This window comes from Cimex lectularius, unplaced genomic scaffold (assembly GCF_000648675.2).
Source record: "Cimex lectularius strain Harlan isolate CLEC.00 unplaced genomic scaffold, Clec_2.1 scaffold302, whole genome shotgun sequence".
NCBI classification, from domain to species: Eukaryota; Metazoa; Arthropoda; class Insecta; order Hemiptera; family Cimicidae; genus Cimex; species Cimex lectularius.
This window is the reverse complement of record NW_019392926.1, coordinates 96391-119092: the sequence shown is the minus strand read 5'-3', so window position 1 is coordinate 119092 and position 22702 is coordinate 96391. Positions and strand designations below refer to the sequence as shown.

Genomic DNA, 22702 nt, shown 5'->3' with positions numbered 1-22702 from the left:
GGTTTCAGAAAAACATTTTCTTTATCGTGCCAACGTTTCGATCTTTATTGAGATCATCTTCAGGGCTCAAAGTGTTTGTCTTCTGTGTAATTGTGCCATTCTTGCGTGTCGTGTTGAGAGTGCCTAAATGTTTTTCTGAAACCTATCACACCAGACCGCATTTCATGATTTCTGAATAATTAGTTTATTATATGCTTAGAGGGGGCGTCGCCATGCGATGCTACCCGATACTACTCGACGCCTTGCCACGTTTTGGTAGGGTGTGCACAACGTGAAGCGCATGCCACCATGCCACGTACAGTCCACAGCGTGTGCCACAAATCAGTGGCCTCTTTTGTTCTTAACGCATTATTTTGAGCAAAATCGTGTAATAAAATGTTAGTTAAATTTTATGAGCACAACCATGTAAAAAATTATTTGCTAAACTTAATTGTTTTAAATAAAGTTATTCCGGTGTTTTCATAAATTTTCTGCCTAAACATCATAATTAAATAATTTTTATAAAAACATGAATTTTTGATCTCGTTTAATTTGGTTGACATTAAAATAGAAATGTTGTCATTAATTTAACGACAAAATTACATGTACTTAGTTTGAAATAAACTACAAAATAATATAACTGTCCTGTTCTGAAGCTACTCGACGAAAATGGCGTAATTTTTTGAGAAAACCATGAAATAAATTGTTAGTTAAATTTTATGAGTAAAACCGTGTAATATAGTGTTAGTTAAATTTATTATATCAAAAAATGGTATTCCGGTGTTTTGATCAATTTTCTACCAAACAATTAAAATTAATTTTTTAAAATAAAAACTTATGATTTTGTGATCTCGGTTAATTTAGTTTATATCAAAATAAGTATGTTGTAATTAATATAATGACAACAATACATGTAGTTTGAATAAAAGTATGAGTGTCCGGTTCTTTTGTCTTCGACTGTACCCGATGCGACTCGACGAAAATCTGGACAGTGGGGATAGCATAGCATCGGGTAAGTGTGTTCACGGCTTTAGGCGTTGACACGGCGCTCACCACTGTAAAGTAAAGGTCCCGGGTTCGAATCAACGAATTCAGTTAAAATAGTCTATTTTTCAAAAACAATGACCACACAATATGACCTCTGCTATTGCGATAAAAAAAAAACTGCTTAAATAAAGGAATGTTTAAGCCGAAGTCAGACTCTAAACAATATCAATTTTTAATATAAATAATAAAATAACAGTACTCATTAAATTCTGTTTAACACAGATTATTGTGCACTGAAGAGGAAGCATGACTGCTTCTAAATAGATGCAATTTATAAAAAGACAACTGGTTGTAACAGTTCTTAACGAACAAAGTAATCTACAAGATCATTCCTTTTTTTAATCTGCTAATGTAATATATAACCAATAAATGTACAGCTACTTACTATCTTAAGGTAAACTCATAACCAAGATCATTTGTCTTCTTTTCTTTTTTTTATCCGTTCCTGCATTGCCATAACGAATCACCCATTTTCTATTTTCTAAGAAGTGGGTCCTTATCTTGTCGCAATATCTTGTGCCTGTAGCTTAACGAGAATAGGACCCAATTACCGTTCTCCACTATCTCTCAAGTGGTATACAGTTGATTACATTCGATTAAAGCTTTATGTTGGCCTTCCTGAGTGTTCATTATATAGGGAATTTACACATAAAAAACAACTGGACAAAATTCAAAATGAAAATTTAAAAAATCATAAAATCACATGCTGAGAAAAAGCTATCAAACAAAAATTGAGCATAATTATTAGTAGCTAATAAATATTATGTATTTAATATATGAAAATATGTGAAATATTTTTCTACTTAACCCGATGCTATTTACGGTGCATAATAAATAAACAAACTTTTGTATCTTCAAATATTTGGAACAGTTTAAAAAAGCATACTAAATTTTCTGTTGCCTAAAATATATTGAAACTTTCGTAATGTTTGATCACATACCTCACTTATCACATAGACTAGGAAAAAAAATAAACGGCCTTCTTCCAGGGTTTCTGGATAGGAAAAAATACCCTTAGACTTTGTTAAATTACACACGTCCATTTTGACTAGAAAAGCCTTCTTTTAAAGGGCACCTATAAAATATTGTTTTACGATACATGAAATTTTAGCTTAAAGCCATTATCTGTCCAATGACCAAAAGGAAAATTTATAATTTTTGCCTTTTCACTGAAGTGTTAATTATTTTCAACCAGAAAATGTAAATTTTACCTGAACCAGACCTCTGTATATTGTTTCAAAAAATATATATAATACGTTTTAATTGATTGAAGTTTAATTATCAATTAAGAATACATTCTTGGTCTTAGGTTTCAGAAATTAATTATTGCTTTAATTGGCCCCTATTTGTTGGAAAATTGTATACAATTTCTGGCAGAAGGCAGACACACCAGTAACCCGACTCTGTCATGGGACATAGAGGAAATGAGAGAGCAGATAGGCTGACCAAAAAAGAAGTCAATTTTAGCAAGCTAGATTCCAATTATACAAAAATGGATCCTTAATGAGTACGAAACCTGGTGGAACAATACCGCAGGTATGAGGCACGCGAAGAGATTCACAAAAGGTCTATCCGCAAGCCTTACAAAGGAATTACTGAAGGGAAACCGCAACCGAACTAGTATTCTTGTTGGACTCTTGACAGGGCACTGCCGCCTAAAAATGTACGTGCAAGGGCTATAAGTACAGACAAAAGAACTGTGCAGTGGTCCCATCTACACGGAAAACAAACACTTTGAGCGCTGAATATGATTTCAATAAAGATCGAAACGTTGGTATTGTAAAAAAAATATTTTTATAAAACCTACGTCACACCATACCGATCTCCAAATAATTAACAAGAGAGTATATTCATAATTTTTAAAACTTATTGTATAGTCTATAATGAAATAAAGAATTTAACAGAGAATCTGTTTATTCTATAATAACGAATATTTAAATTAATAATATTTATAACGAATTGATATCAAAACATCTTATACAATAAAAGTAAAAAACATTGATTTGGTGCGTGCTTTAAAAAATCGTTAGAAAAACGGTCAACAGCAATATAGATATCCAACAACAATGTGTTGGTCGCAAGAAAAAAGTTCAACTTTCCTCATAAAAATCTTCCTTTTAATCTGCCATGTCCCAGTTTTCACTCGATTGGTCGTCGTTCACAATCCACGCTCTCGTCCGAGTCAAACGTCTTATCCAATATTAAATCGGACGGATAAACTTATCAGATCTCATCCTCCATCAATCAAGCGGATCTAAATTAAGTAGCCGGCTCTTATCCGGCTGACGCCGGCAATATTACATATTGACGAAGGTCTGTAACACGAAACCGCCAATATTAAAGAGGAAGCAAATCGATGCGTTATTCTCATTAAAAGTCATCAAATGTAGCGAGAAAGCTGAATGTGTTTTGTTTGGATTGGGTGTCAGTCTGGTCATATTTGATGGTCTGACATTTCACGGTATTTTGGAAACCATTAAACTTTGATTATATTTTACTCGTATTTTTATCAAGTTTTTCTGCTTTGTTTATCTATATAAACAATACTGATGTTTCTTTTTACAGTTAACGTTAATAATGTCGACGTCGTCAGACAATATCCAAAGACTTTATATTTTTCAAATCCAATTTTGGCAAATAATTAGATCTCAAAGTTAAATTGAATGTTGACGTGGCATGTCCTCTTGACGTTAACCGAAATATGATGATATTCGTAAGCACTCAGCGTTCTTTGGGTCACATCGCTAATGCAAATTCTATGAAGTTCGGAACATTTTCCTCCCCGCCGAGTAAAAAAATGACTCGTAAGCGGACAAGTATTACATTATGCAGATGGGAAGGGTTGAGTTTTTATCCTCTCGTATCTCGACTACCGCGAGACAAAATTGTTTTGAATTTTTTCCGAAATATCGAAGGAAGTTTAAAAAAGTCTCACGCTTCTCATCAGTTTTATTGAAAACGCAAAAGGTGAAGATAAAATATCTAAATTCCTCTACGAACAGGAAAATACTTTTTCTGACCCTTCTAGATCAATCTTACCAATACAATAAAGGTGGTTTAATAAACGTACTCTCGTACGACACATATAATAAATGGATATAAGAATTTTTCCTTCTTTTATCGTCGTCTTTAAACGAAATCGAGATAATATTTTTTCAGTATTTTTACTGAAAAGAGTCATCACAACTTGGACCAAGGAAATTTTTAAAGTACTCTCTGTTCTAAAACATTACGATCTTTATGTTAACCCTGTTAACTCTGTTAAGTCTTGTTAGATCGAGAAAAATGATGATGTAGACTTGTAAGATCGGCTAGTTAACAAGGCTCGCTCTAACAGGCCAGGGCCAATGTTAGATGTTAGGTCGAAAATGTAGTCACATTGCTATCCGTTAGGGCGTAGGTAACCAATATGGCAGCCATGAATTTAACAGCTGTTTTTGTTCACACGTATTTTTATTTTTAAATACACATTAATTAAATCAAACCAATGCATTTATTTTATTAAGTTCTGACCTGTCCTTACACTTTCATTCATAGTACATCCCACATCCTATAAATTTGTAGGCCGTTAGACGTTACGATACATGTTAGGTATGTCGGCACGAATTGAAGCGTGTCATTCGAGTGCATAAATAACATTTTGAATGAAAGAGTTGAAAGTTGATTAATTTTCCTTTTTTATTAACTTCTGGCATCATACAATTTAACACAAAAGAAAACCAAAATAAACAACAACAAGCCTTCAAGGACTGTTAGGTTTATTGTTGGTTCTGCCAATCGCCACGCGCAACTTTGCTGAAAAATTAACTCTATTCGAGTTAACACGAGTTAATATCTAACAAACATCGTGAATATCCCGTTTGTCGTTGGTGGTCAAGAACCATATAAAACAGCACGACGTCAACGCCAGCGAAAAAAAGTAATGCAAATATAAAGAAAAGTAGAAGAAATCCTGGTATATTCTAGAGAATGAAATTTCCAAAGACAAAGCCTAAACTCTTTACATTTTAGCTACGTTGATAAAAATTGTTTTAATTAAAATGCTTTGTGAAAACGATTTTTCCAGTAAAACATCACAATCAAGTCCCAGCCAAGTTCTATTCAAGTCATTCCCTAAGTGATATCACAAATGTTATTATTTAAGTTAATCTATCTTATGAATAAAAACAGGTGGACCATAGAATTTTTAAAAAAGCAGAAGCCGGAGTATATTGAATGATTAAGTAAGAACGGAATCCTTTCTATTTCATTACCAAAACAAAATCTTTCATTGACTTTTCCTTTCAAATTACCTCATTATCTTTATCAAAAATAATTATGCTATTTAATGCTTGCAATTTGAAAACCGATTGCAATCATATTAGTACAATTTATTCAAATTTATTAACAAAACATAATATTTTAAAAAATAGATTGTAATCTAGACAATGCATGAACATAGTATTTATTTATTTATGTGTATATTTATTTATAAGTTCTGATTTGAAAAAAAAAGTCCAATAGAGAGAAGAAATTTTGCATTAGTACGTTGGATGTTAGGGATATTCACGATCTCTGTGTTAACCCTAACCTGTTAACTCTGTTAGGTCCTGGTAGATCGAGACAAATGATGACGTAGACTTTTAACATTCGGCTAGTTAACACTGCTCGATCTAACAGGCCGGAGCCAATGTTAGGTGTTAGGTCGAAAATGTAGCCACATTGCTATAGTCGAATGCTTGGCAATAAAACGAAACCTTACTGTTTATCTTGACCTCAAACCCGATAACTGAGAGCAATAAAAATAATTATAACGATAAGGCCGGTTAACCTAAACCTCTCAAGAAAGACATCTTAATAAATAGTACACTTTATTTACATCGCGCCAGTGTTTCCGTTGAATTATATAAAACCCACTACAATTTTCTCAAGAAGGGATAATACTACCAAACGTTAATCTGGAAGAATTGTTGAAAGGCGGGGCAGCATTAACTGAGGGTGAGCGTTTTGCAGTAAAACAGTACGTTTAGGGACGAAACTACCTTTCGCATGTCGAACACAAAGCGTCTGTACCTGAGATGACACGTGACACCGTTCTTATCTACCGTCGGTTTCAATTTCAACAAGATAGCATTCAATAGAGGCCTCAGCGGCAACGCTACTTTTGCCAGGTCCCCCTTCGCATTTTAACATAATCTAGAATAGGATTATAGTGAATAGATCAAGGTCTAAACCCATTTAACAGCTAATCCATAGTAATATTGAAAATAAATGTGTTGAAAATATAAGTTTTGTTCTTCCATAAGGAGTAATATGGTAAAAGATAACACCCCCCCCCCTATTTACATTAAACATGATGTTAAGAATATAAAGGATATTGATGTTCGGATTGTGAGATTTCTTATTGATGAATTTTGGTCGTTTTAGATCATCTTAGTCAATGTAACGGCAAGGCGGTTGTCATCGGAAACGACCAAATCTCAAATCTGTTGTTAACTTAATAGTTTCTATTTGTAAATTGTATTGTAAGCCATAGTAGCTTGAGAAGTTTAGCTCATATAAGACTCCCGGAGTAGACGGAATCTATCTAGGGCTACTACAAAAAAGCCGAGAGATCATAATGCCTTACTTAGTGAGAATATTCAGAGCCTACCTAGCGTGGAGATAAATTCCTAAAAGAAGGTGAGAGATACGATTCTGTACATACAAAAGTAAGACGACTCATCCGACAACAAGCCCAACGCGTACAAACCTATCAAGTTCGCATCATTCATATTAAAAACATTAGAGAGACTGGTAGAGAGACGGCAGGGAAGAATAAACGTCTCAATGAGCGACAATTCGCATACAAACCAGGGAGATCCACAGAGTTAGCCCTGTGTAAACCTAACCAAGTCTATAAACGACAAGGAGATAGCAGTTGCACTCTTACTCTTCAGGGTTGTAGAGGGAGCTTTTAACAACGCAGCCACAGCCTTTCTATATTATGACAAGCCATTTCATAAAGGCCGCCACAGCGACATAAGCAATCAATAAGGCAGTTCAATAAGTTCCAACGATTGAGGAGTTAGATGAGAGGACGGTGGCAGGCCTAAGGCAGAACCACGCTCTGCTACCAGTATTTATAATGTTGTGGGATTAATATGGTTATAAAAAATAAAATTAAATAAAATAATAAGTTTGTACCCGTTAAACATAAAAGGTTCGCGACATAAACAATCAATAAGGCAGAGTTCGAACGATTGAGAAGGCAGACGAGAGGACGGCGACAGGCCTAAGGCAGAGCCACGTTGGATTTGGAGTTACTCGGTCGCATGCAACTTTAGAAAGAAGATAAAGTAAAAATAAAAGTGTGTGGTGTTATCAAAGACAAAAAACGGCTAGTGAAGAATTCTTCTGGAGTGGTGTTCGTTCATCAAGGTTCGTTACATTATACTATACAACTTGTCCAGTGAAAAGGAAACCAAAAAATAACTTTACACTTAATTACTTTCTATCATAAGAAAATATTCCCTTTTCCTTACTAAATTAGTTGTAATCATTTATAAGATATATTTGATTCATTAATTTGTTATTAATATAAGAACCTTTTATGTTTAACGGGTACAGACTTATTATTTTATTTTATTTTATTTTTTATAACCATATTAATCCCGCAACGTTATAAATACACGCTCCCACAACGTTATAATATAAAGCAATCAAAAACAGGGGAGTCTCGGAAAAGATATGCCAATGGTTGAATGAAGGCCTAAGGAACTGGATAACCACATCCACCTTGGGAGGTGGAACGAGGGATGCCCACAGGAGGGTGGTCTCACTCCTGATGTGAACGGCGCTGGTAGACGAACTTTTTGAAATACTGAAACGATAAGGATATTACTGTCTAGGTTAGGCGGTCGACCTTGCCGTAGTGGTAAAGAACATCCAGACATCGTGATGGATCGTATCTCAACCTGGTTAACAGGTGGTACAAAAGGGAGAAGGTATCTATTAACCCCCACAAAACCATAATGATTCCATTCACAAGGAAGTGGATGTCACAAAAGGATGCCTAAAAACTCCAAGCCTAAAGGGATCCCATTTTCCAAGGAGGCCAAATATCTAGGGCTCACATTACCTGCCATATTTTAATCTAATGAGAAGCCAGAGCAGCAGCCCACAGGCTCATAAATGTACAACCATGTGCAAGTCTATACTATTAATATTATTCATAATAGACAAGTCAATAGACCACTTAATATAATGCATTTAATAATTAAAACAAAGTATAGCTTCACTAACAGCGTGGCCATTTCATAGCCGAGATCGAATCCTGATTTCACATTTGAAAAATGGCAAAAAGGAGGGAAAATTCGAAAGGTTGTAGGTTGAGATGGGGAGTTGGTGTCCGAGTGGATCGAAGTCACGATAGCTAGAGCAGCGGCTTATTTAGCCGAAGGTCGTGGGTTCGAATCCCGCTCATGACACTAACTTTTTCATTTCAACCAAAACCTTACAAAAAAAGACTAATTAATTGAAAGAAGTAATTTGGACAATAGTCCACTAAATATAATGGATTATTGTAATGTAGATATATGTAAATTTTATTACGTTTAGGCGTACAAAAATCCCTCTCAAGAGACTAAGTACTACATCTATTCCGAATTAATATAATAACTTTATTTCGTTTGTTATATTTAGCTAATTATTTATTTAACATGACGTACTTATAATATTACAATTATTGCTAAAGATGTGTAGGCTAGGAAGCATAAAGCTCAGAAATGTTACCATATGTCTCCATATTAATGAATCATATCCATGAGAGCGTGAAATGACCACGTTCACAAATACATTGTCCCTTTGTGATGAAATCTACGAGGACTGTCACCGGTTGACGTCAAATGTTAAAATATCTTCCTTATGTTTGTCATTGCTATAAGAATCCCTTGATTTCTTAAAAGCCCAGTCAGAATTACTTTAGAGAGAGAAGAAAACGTGAATGTTATCCATTAAAAAATAACGTATTCTTATATCATTTATAATATCCTTTTTCCGGCTCAAACTAGTTTCACTAATCGACAGAGTGTGTGAAAATATTTATTTGGCAAAGGATTGCTTTAAGCTAAAAAATAAGTAAAAACAAATATGAAGCGATATTAATGACACTTTTATAGTTTTTTATTGTTAATCTAATTATTAATTTAGGGACAATAGGAAAAAAAGTATAGTGAATTTAACTTATATATTTCAATATGGAAATAGCATTTATGACTAAACTAAAATATATGTTATAAAACTACCTCAACTACCTGAATTTCAGCAATGATGGCATTAGTATGCAACAAATTTTAATGAGTGGTGAGGAGCGGTCTATTTTGAATGAGTACGCAAACAAAAACCTTTCTCTTAAACGGCGCTTTGAGTATACTAAACCAGCAATGCTGATAGGTCTTGTAAAACTGATGGCCTGTGCGCCTTTAAACGAAAGATGTAAAATTATTGACCAACTCTGATTGTGATAGTTATTCTAAGTTATTCTACAAAATAGTATAAGGCAATCTTTTCTTTTTAATTTTTTACAATAATAATATCGTAATATAAACACCTTGTATCTATATACCTATATATCTGTTCTATTTCTTATCAGTATTATTTTCTTATTAAAACGTGCATAAATTGAAACAAAAGTCTATTTAATTTTATTAACCAAATACTCACATTAAATCAAGTTTTATAACAAAGATTTAAAAGCTATAACAAATTTTAATAAGGGTAAGTAAAGTAAAATAATTTAACGTCCATCTGATCGTCGTAGAGGAAGATTAAACCATCCGGATACTTCTATCCAATCATTTTTATTTAAAATTCTTAAAATATTACTCTAGAACAGCTAGAGTAACACATACGGGTCGGATACCGATTCCAACTATCCAGCGCACAAGCATAAATTTTCAATAGTTATAAAAAATTGGTAAATATATGGCTGGTAAATGACTCTGTGGGAAAAAATTATACCCAAAAATTGGGAAGTTAGTTATCGTTTGTCAATAGACTAGTTATTTAATTTACATATTTTTTGTGGGTTCTCTTGACCAAAGTATTTTTATTTTGAAGAAAGTGATTATTTTTATGCAAAGTGTGTTGAGATGAAAAATAAGTGTCACGATTTGGACTCGAACCCACAAAATCGAATTGGTACCCCGGGTAATAATAATTAATCAACTTCTTAAAAATAAATAATTGACACTTTCAATAAGTAATGTTTAAAATATCAACAAATGAAAAATATTCATATAGTTTTAAAATGCAAATTCTTTAAAATTTATATCAGGTCTTATAACAAAAAATTAAAAACAAATTAACGTTTTACGTAATACTTGGTTCAAAATTTATAGTATTTACATCCGTATTGTATGTTTACCAATCGTAATATGTTTTTTAATTCACCCAAACCGTGAAGATGGCAAGAATAAAGGTCGAAATGTCAGCACTGATGAAAGATGAAAAAGTGTTTTTCTAACTTCATCTTGTAACTCGACTTCATTCCTGACCGCTCGTCACCGCTTCAACAAATTATTGAACTACCGGTCGCTAAAAAACGTACATTTAAAATATAGACTAATGGACATTTTTAGGCAGGCTGTCCGCCAAGGCTATCTTCCGACGTCCGATGTTCCACTTAATCTGGATGTAAATCAATGTTCACATTACAACAGTATTAAAACTGTTTGAAAGCCAAATAATGCTACTTTCAGTCGTGTCAACAACTTTTAGATATTATGGCATTACAACAGAAAAAATATATATGTGGTGATTAGTGACCGTTAATCGATATTTATTTAGAAATCGTGAGATGCGGTCTGGTGTGATGTAGGTTTCAGTAAAAAATTTTCTNATATATATATAGTTTTGTAGATTTATCGACCAACTAATGCAGGTAATGTACTTGTCATCATGGATGTGGTAAACGAAAGATATTTTTAATTTTAAATCTTCTCCTTCCTTTCTGTACTTTATTGTACGTACTAGGGCTCTACAAAAAGATATATTATACATTTTTAATTGTTGCCAATTTAACATCAAACTGGCAGGCAAAAAATTCCACCCACTTGTAATATAAATTGATTTGTATATATTTTTATGTATTAATCAAAGTTTCACGTTTTTTAAAGTTTAATAACTGAATCATTGTCTAAAACAGTTTTACAAAACGTAAATTGCTAAGGAAAATGAAAAATAAAAAAAATTTAAATTTAAAAAAGACGGACAGATAAAATTTGTTTTAATTTTGGTTTAGATTTTTAATTAATATTTCAATGTTGCGTGTTTACACCTCTTGCCTTAATTACATCTCGAAGATCCCTCGGCATACTTTCTACCAGTCTGGAAATGTCTCTTTGCTTGAGGTTAGCCCATTCTTCACGAAGAGTTCTTTCAAGACCGTGGAGTGTATCAAGAAGTGATGGACGTGCTCTTATTCGTCTTTTGAGGTTATCTTATAAAGGTTTAATGGGGTTCAAGTCTGGAGAACGGGCTGGCCAGACTAAGCCCCTGATGTTATGCTGTTGAAAGTACGTTTGTACTATGGGAGCGACGTGTGGACGGACATTATCGTGCATTAGATTAGGATTGTAGCTGATTTAATGGAAGATAGGTAACGCATGATGTTCCAAAATTTTATCCCCATAACGAGTGGCCGTCAAAGACAGACACCATCACTGAGCCACGTTGAAAAGGTTGGCTCTGGGAAAAATTACAGGCTTTGTACCGTTCATTTTGCTTTCTCCTCACTCTTTCTCGCCCATCTGGAGATCGTAGAGTAAATCGACACTCATGTGTAAAAAGTACAGCAGACGAATCATCCAAAAACCAATGGCTGTATTCTCGAGCAAATGAGAGCCGTACAACTCGTGTGTTCTGGTCGATTCTAGTCCGCTTACAGGGCGAAAAGCCATCAGTCCGTACTGATTTAATCTTCTTCTAGCAGTGCGTTCAGAAATATGGACACCTCGAACTTCATGGAGCTGATGAATCGCTTGAACACCAGTAAGGTGCCGGTTTCCCACAATTCTCAAATCAAAAAACGGTCATACTGTGGTTATGTTACCCTAGGCCGTCCAGAACCCGACCTTCTACGGTAGGACCCAGTTTCTCGAAAACGTCTAACGGCGTGTCGCAGAGTTTTGTAGGGAACTCTGATGTCAATATCTGCATACCTGATGGAACGTCCATCATCAATAAGCGCCACATCACGCGCAACACCCTAAGCACTAAGTGGCATTTTTAAGTTTAAAAATTGAAAATAAGAAAACAAAGATGAAACTAAACAGCTTATTGCCTCACAATTCAAATTGACTGAATAAACATTTTAAATTCCGTAAAAATTAAACATTGAAAAATCCTTTATCTTTGTTTTGGATTAAGGATTAAGTTTATTTACGTCTAACTGATATTCCCGAAATAATAACGTAGCATAAAGCCAGTTTATGTAAGTAAAATATAGGCGTTATATACAAAAATAAACGTGTCGTAAACGTTTTATTTAATATCTCCAATTCTAATTTATTTAGGATGGTCATGTTTACGAGAATGTTATAAGAGTTCTAAAATCCTTGAAATCTTTTCTATAGATCGATGTTGTATTTAAAAGTTATGACGATTTTTGTGGTGGAAAATCAAAGGTGTTTTGGAGTGCAGAAAAGATCAACTTATTTCTTGCTAAACTAAAATTTACTGCCTTTCCTGGGTCGTTCGGTCCAAATTGTATGTGGCAGCTACCAACAGTAGGGTTAGGAAGGAAATAGCACACCATATATAAAAACTTTATGTAAATTACTTAAAATATTTTTTCTCGCCTCCTAGGACTCGTGGGCGAGAACGCTTGAGCATATGACTATTATTTTTTGACCTAGAATCGCCAACAAAAATTAAATCGATGATCCCACGTGCACATTGTAAGTCAAATTTAAATCAGATCATTTAATTATATTAATGAATATTTATTTAATGAAGGCTAAATTCTCATCCAGACTAATTAGCTTAATTATTTATTTTTGTGATTAATATTTATTTAAGAATAAAAAATACAAAGCTGATAACGGATTTTACTTTTTTTATTGTAAAACTAAATATTTCCTATAGTTTTAAAATATCAAAATACTTTCGGTATGTTTCTTCAAAAGCGCGTTGTTTTGAAATATGTTTCGAAAGAATACCATCGATTTTGCAAAATGACGGATATTTATATAACACCATGAGAATCCGTGCATTATAAAGTCAATAATCATCAATTTTTTAAACAACTTTTCGTTGGTATAATCGTATAAATTTTGTCCGAAAAATTATTTAATTTTATTTTAATTAAATAAAAACTAGATTTTCTACCCGTTTATATTCTCTAATTGTAAGTTTGAACTAATTTGGTCCATTTTTACCGACATTGGAAAATAATTTGTTCCAACCCCTGATACACTGGTAAATTAATCCCTCTAGGAAAAGCTCTTATTTTCAACAGTGAGATTTTCAATTATTCCTCTAATATTGGTCGAGAAAATAGATACGAACTGCTCAACTGGGCATAAACTATTCAAGCGTAATCGATTTGCCCGCGTTGAACCATAATGGAAGGTGTACGTCCAGAAATAACCCGTCATAGTCCATCATACAGCGGGAGGATTTCGATTATCATTGAACTATCTTGGCAGTAATGATCGAAATCAAATAAAAGAGTACACAGTTAAAAAAACGAAGATACGTGTCGATTACGAATGTGAACTCGTGGCAACTAACCTTACGGCACTGAAGACCACGAACACAAACTACTAAAACCAACATTGAATTAAGTAACCCATTAAATTACGTAGTAATTAAGTAACATTAAGAAACATGGCTTCCAAATAGGACGAAAAATAAACATATTCGAAACTTGGACTAAAACATAAAACATTTCACAAAAACTTTAAAAGATAAAAACTAACAAATTGATGAGCACATAGCGGACAGCGGCGGCCAAGCGGTTAACGTCCAACTCGGATTTGCCACGCTAGCAATCTTAGGTTCGAATCTTGTCGTAGCCCATGGGTTTTTAATTAAAAATAGAATGATAAATGGATTGTAACGTTTGATCCCGTCTTTCGCGACACCCAACGGATAGTTGGACGTTAAGCCCTCCTGTGACGCAGGAATTACTTTACTGACTTATTCATGAGCACACAAACAACAAACCACATATAACATTTAAATCATACAATACACAATACCAGTTAAAAAGACAAATAAACCTACAATCACAATGACCGGAACAATAAAAACTAGACTTAATCCACCAAAGGCACCACACAAAAAATAACGGAGGTGTAAAAGAGTCTTGTCCACAGTTCCAAGTTCATCACTAAGAACATTGTTAAGTCCAACAAAAAACCAGCTACTGTTAGTCGTATCCAGAGATATTTTACTGCCAACAGCTTTCAATAAAATACATTACTCAATAAATAAACATTTTGAACAGATTCATTTTATATATTACACTGGCGATTATAAATCTAGAGACTTAATAACTTTTATTAGAAAAATATATAAAAGGTTAAATTAACTTGACCAATAATTCTAGAAAGTTAATTATGCAATAAAAATTGTTTAAATTTTAACAAAAGTGAATGTGGAATTTTCAGTGGATTTTGGTGTTCTTGCCTTTTGCTGGTATTTTCTTCTGGTGCTAATGAACAGGTCAATTTTATTTAATATTAACGAATGATAATTTTTTCTATAAAGAAATCTAATTTGATAAATTTGATAAAGCACATATACAAATTTTCTCCACCGATTTTATTATATTTATCGTAAGGGTAATTGCTGTATTTTAATTGGCTTCGAACGTCGGCCTTTGCTTATCCTTTAATCCTGGTTCCAGAGATACATCTATGCGACAAAGCTTCCCTCTTTTTCCTCTCTTCTTCTTTCATCCCATTAATACTGACACGGATTACAGAAGTGGCGTTTAATTACATTGAAAAGCACTCGAGTGTGGCAATTTGATTAATTAAAAAGCCGACCTTTAAAACGCCCGGCATGATTTAAGAGGTACTTTAAAAGCCTCGGTTTTCTAAAATGGTTCATTTCTGAATTGCAGGAACGACTGTTCGGACAGCAACCAGCTGGAGGACGGAGCATAAAGCGGCACGCACGTTAGGCATAATCATGGGCGTTTTTATGATATGCTGGTTACCTTTTTTCCTTTGGTGAGTACCTTTAAAACTGAATTTTGGTTAATCTTGTGAAAAATTTCCTATTTGTTTGGTTTATTTACATTCAACTGATAGCAATTATTTACGTAATTTTTTTTACTCTTGTTTCTTGTCTGTCGGTGATCGGAATTTTTATATCGATAAACAGTGAAGATAGTGCAATGATGTTGAAGCGGCCTTGTTTAAGTTCACAGACTTTACTCATGGGTGGGGTCAACGAACGGTTTTTTAAAGTTCGGGCATTTGAAGTTGTAATCCTTTCTGTCAATTTTGTTTTCCTTTTTTGTGCTGTTCTCTCTCTCTCTCTGTCTCTCTCTCTCTCTCTCTCTCTCTCACTCACTCACTCTCTCTCTCTCTCACTCTCTCTCTCTCTCTCTTTCTCTCTCTCTCTCTCGCTCTCTCTCTGTTTCTTTATATATGTGGATTTATGTTTTGCGCCGAATATCCTCTTGCGGAATATTTATATCTCATATTCATTTAGTTGGGAGCAATATTTAATGGAATTTGCTATTTCCTGGTGAGTAATCAATCTATCGTAAACTATTCCCCTCTTGGTGATTAAAGCTAGTGCATTGACTTTTTTACTTAAACCTGCCAAATTGTATTGTTATAAAGATTGTTGAACAATATATTGCAGCATGGAATTTTCTTTATTAACCGAACGTTTTCGACATCATGGCATGAGTCCTCTTCAGTGTTAAATTTGTATGATTTGTATATCCTATAATTTTATTTTTGTTCTCATTCTTTTCTAGTATAAAATATAATATATGATGTTTGTAGATCGACCTGCAGATAATCAATGTACAGTTCAATATCTTCTTTAAGGTCATTACTAGGTGAAAAAAGGACAAAAGTGTTGGAATCACCAAGCTTTCGGCAACATTATGTTGCCATCATCAGGGCCTATTTATTAAGAAAATATACATAATTAATATACATTTTAACAATCAAAAAATCAAAAACATCAGTGCATACTTTCCCAAGAAAGAAGAGAAAAAAAAGTATTTTCTCATCGGAAAAAACAAATGCAATGGTTTAGGTTATGAAGCACATAACCAGCATTCGGTTATATATGGTGAACAAGCCATCTATGTAAGGTAAATTAATGAGTAATTAGGACATTAATTCTTAATCTTAACAAGAATTAATGTCCTAATTACTCATTAATTTACTTTACATAGATGGCTTGTTCACCATATATAACCGAATGCTGGCCATGTGCTTCATCACCTAAACCATTGCATTTGTTTTTTCCGATGAGAAAATACTTTTTTTCTCTTCTTTCTTGGGAAAGTATGCACTGATGTTTTTGTTTTTTTGATTGTTAAAATGTATATTAATTATGTATATTTTCTGAATAAATAGGCCCTGATGATGGCAACATAATGTTGCCGAAAGCTTGGTGATTCCAACTCTTTTGTCCTTCTTTCACCTAGTAAAGACCTTAAAGAAGATATTGAACTCTACATTAAAATATATTATATTAGTAAAATTAACTGAACATACCACTGGTACCCCAACAATGTGTACCCTTTTATTAATTTTACCCTCTAAGGTATCAATCTTATCAATTATATTATTATTACCTCTTTACTTTTTGATTACATTTTTCATTTTCTTTTCGTATCTGTCTAAATTGTGCACGATTTTTTCTTTATCTTTTTGCAAATTTACATTATTATTCTATATATTTATGTATACTTTTTATAACCAATTTAATCTGGTCTCATTTTTTTCTTTTAAAATATTCTTTAGATGTTTAAACTTGTTTGATACTATTTATGTGTTGTAAAAGACCTACGTCATTACTATTCTTATGTATTCTATTATGAATTTAGTATATTCTATTTTTTAACAATTGAACGGTTTTTTTATATAAACGTCTTATTACAGTTACTTGTGAGCCAATATACATTAGAATTATTAGCCTTGAAGAGGTATAGCGGACTACACGATTTAGGCAAGTTCCCAGATTATTGCGGAAGAGTCCCCAGCGCCAGTCCGGCCCTCCCTATTACTTCAACGAAGCGAATCCCGAGGAGTCGGGTCCGCGAGCGATGTCTGCCGTAGACAACTCTGTACGGGCACTCGAGGATCGTCTTAGCGAGAGGGTGCCCCGGTTTGGCCTTAACTGAAGGTAAGCTGCTTTCTGCGAAGTTCGGGAGGCAGGACCCCCAGCTCGCAGCACAGAGAGTCAAGGGGCTGGTCCTGAACGCTCCCGAGATCGCTCTGAGATCCTGATAATAGAGCTTATCGAACGTTCTCAGGCGCGTTTTCCGGGCCAAGGAGTAAGACAGACAGACACCCATAAAATATTTTCGAACAAAGTAGCGAGTCAAAACATTTTAACAGGGTGTCCCTGTACTCTCCCCACCTAAAGTGACCAACGAATTTTAATAGTGAGGGGGTTTTCCTGCTTTGGACCTCGACAGCGTCGATGTGTGCCTGCATCTGAACTTCTCACCAAACAAGGTGCCGAGTAACTGCACTCACACCTAATAACTAACTCGTTTTGACGTGGAGAAAGTAAACCCGGTTTCCTCGGCTCTCGAATCCACAACGTTTATCACCGACTGCATCCAACCGCCGACCTCCGCCAGATGGTACCTATATGGTAGAAGAAGAGGTCGTCGACAAAGGGCGTTGTCCTTATCTGCGAGGGATGCTATTAGCGATACCATTCACCGCCACCAAGAAAAGCGCAAAGTGGCCGAGTAACTGTGGCCGAGTAACTGTGGCCACTTCATAAGTCGCTGAGAATCGAATCCTGATTACACGACATTTGAAAATGGCAAAAAGAGGGAAAATTCGAACGGTTGTTGGTTGAGATGGAGAGCTGGTGTCCGAGAGGACCGAAGTCACGATAGCTCAAGTGGTAGAGCAGCCGATTATTTAGCCGAAGGTCATGAGTTCACATCCCGCTCGTCACACTGACTTTTTTATCTCAACCAAAACCTTACATACAAAGGATAATCAATTGAAAGTTGTATATAATTCAATTAATTAAGGTTTTAAGTTGAGATAAAATTAATTAATTGAATGTTATTAATTGGTCAAGCGGACCACGAAAAATAGTGAATTTAGTTGCATATAATGTTGATGTGCCTGTGTCAGTGTAGGTGTATGTATGTGTTATGTACGTGGACGCAGTTTACCCTCGTGCCCGGGAAGTATTTACTTTATTATTAAATGATTAGTTATGAAATCTAATATATTTCTTTTAAATTTTATGGAATCTCATTATATATTATTGTTTAGGTAAATTAAAAAATCTTTTAGTGCCAGCAGATGTTCTTTATTTATAAAAGACGCCTTTCACTCACCTTGTATGCATTATCAATCTTCCTTAAAACCAAATAGAATAGAAAAAACACAAAAACAAACTGTTCTTTTCCAATTGTCCCCCAGTACAAAGATAAACAAAAATATAAAGCTCAATGTTATAAACATATATAAAATTGTAAAAATATAATCAAAAAGTAATGAGGTCATAATTGACCAGATTGATACCTTAGAGAGATAAATGAATAAAAGGTTAGACAATGGTTGGAAGCCGTTGACCAAAGCATCTGCCAGGTAAAGAATGAAATTAAACTGATTTTCTTTATTTTTATTCTAAAGAGTGTAAAAGAATTAGAAACCCTCTATGAAGGTATGGAACATGTTCTTTTTAAGTTTTGAGTCAACTGTTAATCTTTATATTAGTTATCATGAAAAATAAACAAGTTTATACAACCGTTCGATTATTTGTCTTTGAGTGTAAAAAGTTAAGATGTTTCAGGCGCATTATAATCGTCCATCCTCCGAGGTTGAGCTCCGGGTGCTGACAACAGCTAAGTCAATTCAGCACCCAACAATTGTTCCAAACCAACTTGTACTCATGTTAATTACAATCATACATCCACTCCTATTTAAATACCATCCATTCAATTAGGATGATGGAGTACTTGATAGTCCTCCATCACCATTTACCTGTACTATACCATCAACCTAATTGAGGGTCGATTGGGTTCTCGATATCCCGCCATCGACACTCTCACAACACAAGTTACGCTTATAAATGCATTCACTCTCAACTCAACCCTTACATATATTATACAACTAACCTAATTGAGGGTCGATGACATTCTCGGCTTTCAAACCAGTTTGAAAATATGTTCTTGCTTCTTTATAATAAATTCATATAAAATGACGGCTTTTAAATTACATTTCAGGACTCATTTAATTTTGTGTTTTGTAAGGATGTAACGAAACATAAAATCAATAGTTTTTTAAGGTTCTTACAAACTAGATACAAATGAAAATGTACAAATGATATCCATCATAGAATGACTGGGTTGATTCAAATGTAGCTGATACTGATAGGTGTCAGTTTTTTTTTTTTTTAATTTTTTTTTAATTGGATTATACTTTTATTTTATTTACAAAGTTCATTCAAATGAGTAAGCTTTGCAATTAATNATATATATATATATATTGATGTAAGATTTCAGAAAACCTGCATCATTGCCCACATTCTCAAGAAAATGCTTTACAAATACATACACACACCTGTTCAAAACATTTTCAATAAAAAGGTCATATTGGAAATTCAATTTTTTCACGAACTAATGTAAATGCACACCATGTTAGTAGTGGTTTATTAAATTATTTGCTGAAAATATCACCCTTGAAATCAAAATTGTACATGTATCGTATGCTTCCACCTTTCGTAATGAAAATTGACCATTTATCCGACAAATTGCACCTACGAAGAGAATGAATTAAACCAGTGCTTGCTTATTATGGCACAGGTAATAACTGTAATTAACAATGGTAGTAATTAACACGAAACGTTTAAATCGTAAAGTTACTAAGAATGGTAAAAATGTTGAAAAACTACCCCTTGAATAATATGAAATAGTCACATTTGTATTCATGGAAAACGTTGCGAATACTGCCTGTACAAATATTAGCCTTTCGTAATAACAAAGTTTTGGTGTAAATATTTTCGTTTGTATATTTTGAAAATATATTATTTTAAAAAAACGGGATCGCAATTGCTGTTTTTCGTTTTTGTCTTGAAGCTCCAAGCCAGCAGAAACAGTTCGGAGTGTAGTCTCTTTATTGTTGGTGTCCCATATTGTTTGCCTGCATCGCAATAACAAGGGTCGCTACTGTTTTGTCATGAATAATATTACAAGCCTTCCTTTGAGTGTTATTAGACCTTAAAAAATTTATATTTGCAATAAGACTTTGCATATATATAAAAAAATTAATATAAACAACACTATGTATATAACGACTTTTTGAGAAACCCGTACCAAAATAACGTTTTTACGCATACAGTTTTAAATAAATTAAATCAAGTAACGATAAAAATTGTTGAACTGGCCTTAGTATGCGACAGTGTGAAGTAGCGTTGTTGACGAGAGTAGAAATCGGTTTGAGAATCCATATCTTGAATAAAGGTACACATTGTATGGCATGAAAGAGATATTTATGGCAAGACTAAATGTATTCATGGCTTGACAGAAAGGCGAAAATTTTATTTCTTCCGTTGGTACTGAACGTTAACAAAATTGAATTAACGGATTGTGACTTAATTTTAAGAAAGAGTGGTTTCAATACTGTGGACATTATCAGAAGAATACGGTGCAGCGAGGGACTAGAAGAAGGCAACAATTGGAATGCTGTTGTGTTTACTTATGAGTCGCGTTTCTGTCTGTGAGTTCCAGGTTCTTCTGCTATCTCTGTATAGACAGAAACGCAACTCATCAGTAAACATAAAAGCATTCCGATTGTTGTTCTCTTCTAGGCGCTCATTGCGCCATATTCTCCTCAGTTGCTGGTGGCGTGCTGTTGTTGCAGGTCGTCACAACGGTACATACGATGTGAGGCCAACTTCCCACAAACGGTTAGGAATCGTTTATGTTTTGAGCCGTTTATGTTTCTCTTCCGTTGCCACTGTACGTTTAACCAATTGAATTAAGGGGTTGTAACTTTTTTGAGAGAAAGAGTGAGTCACCTGTTACCCGTTTACTCGACATTGTGAAGAGGCGTTGTTGACGAGTATGCAATAAGCAGAAAACGGTTTGAGAATCCATTTCTTGAATAATAGTACACATGGCTAGAAAGAGTAGAAATAATAGTCATGGCAAGACTAAAAGTATTCATGGCTAAAAGGCGAAAATTTTACGTTTCTTCCGTTGCCTTGTAATTGTAACTTGATTGTAAGAAAGAGTGGAGTAACCTGTTATCCATTTCAGCATGTTTGTGCAGCAAATGAACGTCTTCCGTTAAAAACAGACTCACTTTTAATTCTCTGTTCGTTTTATGTTTGTGACATTTAAGCTTGCATTGTAAAACTGACATTAATTAAAACAGAGCCTTCTGGTTAAAAAAGATAAACATGAACATTCAATAATTTGACGAAGGTTAAACTGGGGTCAGCTTGTTTTGTTATGTCTGTAAAACGTATGTTTACGCCTGAATTTAAATTGTATTTTTGTTTTTAATGCAGACATTCTAGAACTAATTAATAAAACATCGTCATATGAAAAACTAACACACATCGTAGCCTATTGTCAAAGATTTATACGCAATTGTAAGATAAGAACTAAGGTAAAATCCTCTTATTTGACACTTCATGAAATTCGAACCGTTGTCATTATCATTGAAGTTCAAAAACAACATTTCTCCGCAAGCACCGCTTTTTCAAAATTAAAATCCTTAGCACCTTTCTATGATTCCCAGGGTATTCTTAGGGTGGGCGGTCATTTAAACAACGCACCCTTAACAGAAAACGCTCAAAACCCTATCCTTTTGCCTCGTCGAGGCCATTTCGTGGAACTGCTTGTCGACCACCTTCACGAGATGAACTTGCACGCCGGGCCGCAACTGCTACATGCCATCATACGTCGACGATATTGGATAATATGTGCCAGACGTTTGATTAGGTTCATAAATGTCTTCGCTGTCATAAACTACGCGTGAAAGGATACACACCATACATCGGAGAACTGCCTTCGACCCGATTTGAACAAGGACGTGCTTTCATCAACGTCGGGGTTGACTTCGCAGGTCCATTTTACATACGAGAGTCAAAACGAAGAAAGGCTGTAATAGTAAAAGCATATATTTGTCTATATGAGCACCATAGCAGTCCTTGTGAAGTGGTCTCCGATTTGTCCAGCGACGACTATTATAGAACTTCATACATGGTGGAATAGTCAACAAGTCCAGGATCGCTGGATCCAATGGTCATTTAACCCCCCACATGCGCCTCATTTCGGCGGACTTTGGGAAGCCATTTAAAGATAAAGCCATTTAAAAGTCATCTTACGCGAGTTTTAGATCAACACCCGCTTACATTTGAGGAACTGAGACGATCGCTAGTCGAATAGAAGCCCTTCTCAACTCCCGTCCATTACATCCGCTATCTTCTGATCCAGATAACTTCGACATTCTTACACCAACATATTTTC

The 22702-nt window shown here is 34.4% G+C and overlaps 1 protein-coding gene across 4 annotated transcripts in view; it reads left to right on the top strand.

Annotated features, from left to right (window-relative positions):
- Positions 1-22702, top strand: part of LOC106669846 (octopamine receptor beta-3R-like) — a 330435-nt gene that overhangs the window by 291963 nt on the left and 15770 nt on the right. For all 4 annotated transcript variants that reach the window (XR_002910761.1, XM_024229341.1, XM_024229340.1 and 1 more), the window contains one exon: positions 15119-15227. Coding sequence is in view for 3 of the 4 variants with exons in the window: in XM_024229341.1 (XP_024085109.1) it covers positions 15119-15227 (109 nt within the window). In the remaining variant the exon portion in view is untranslated. The remainder of the gene's footprint in view (positions 1-15118; positions 15228-22702) is intronic.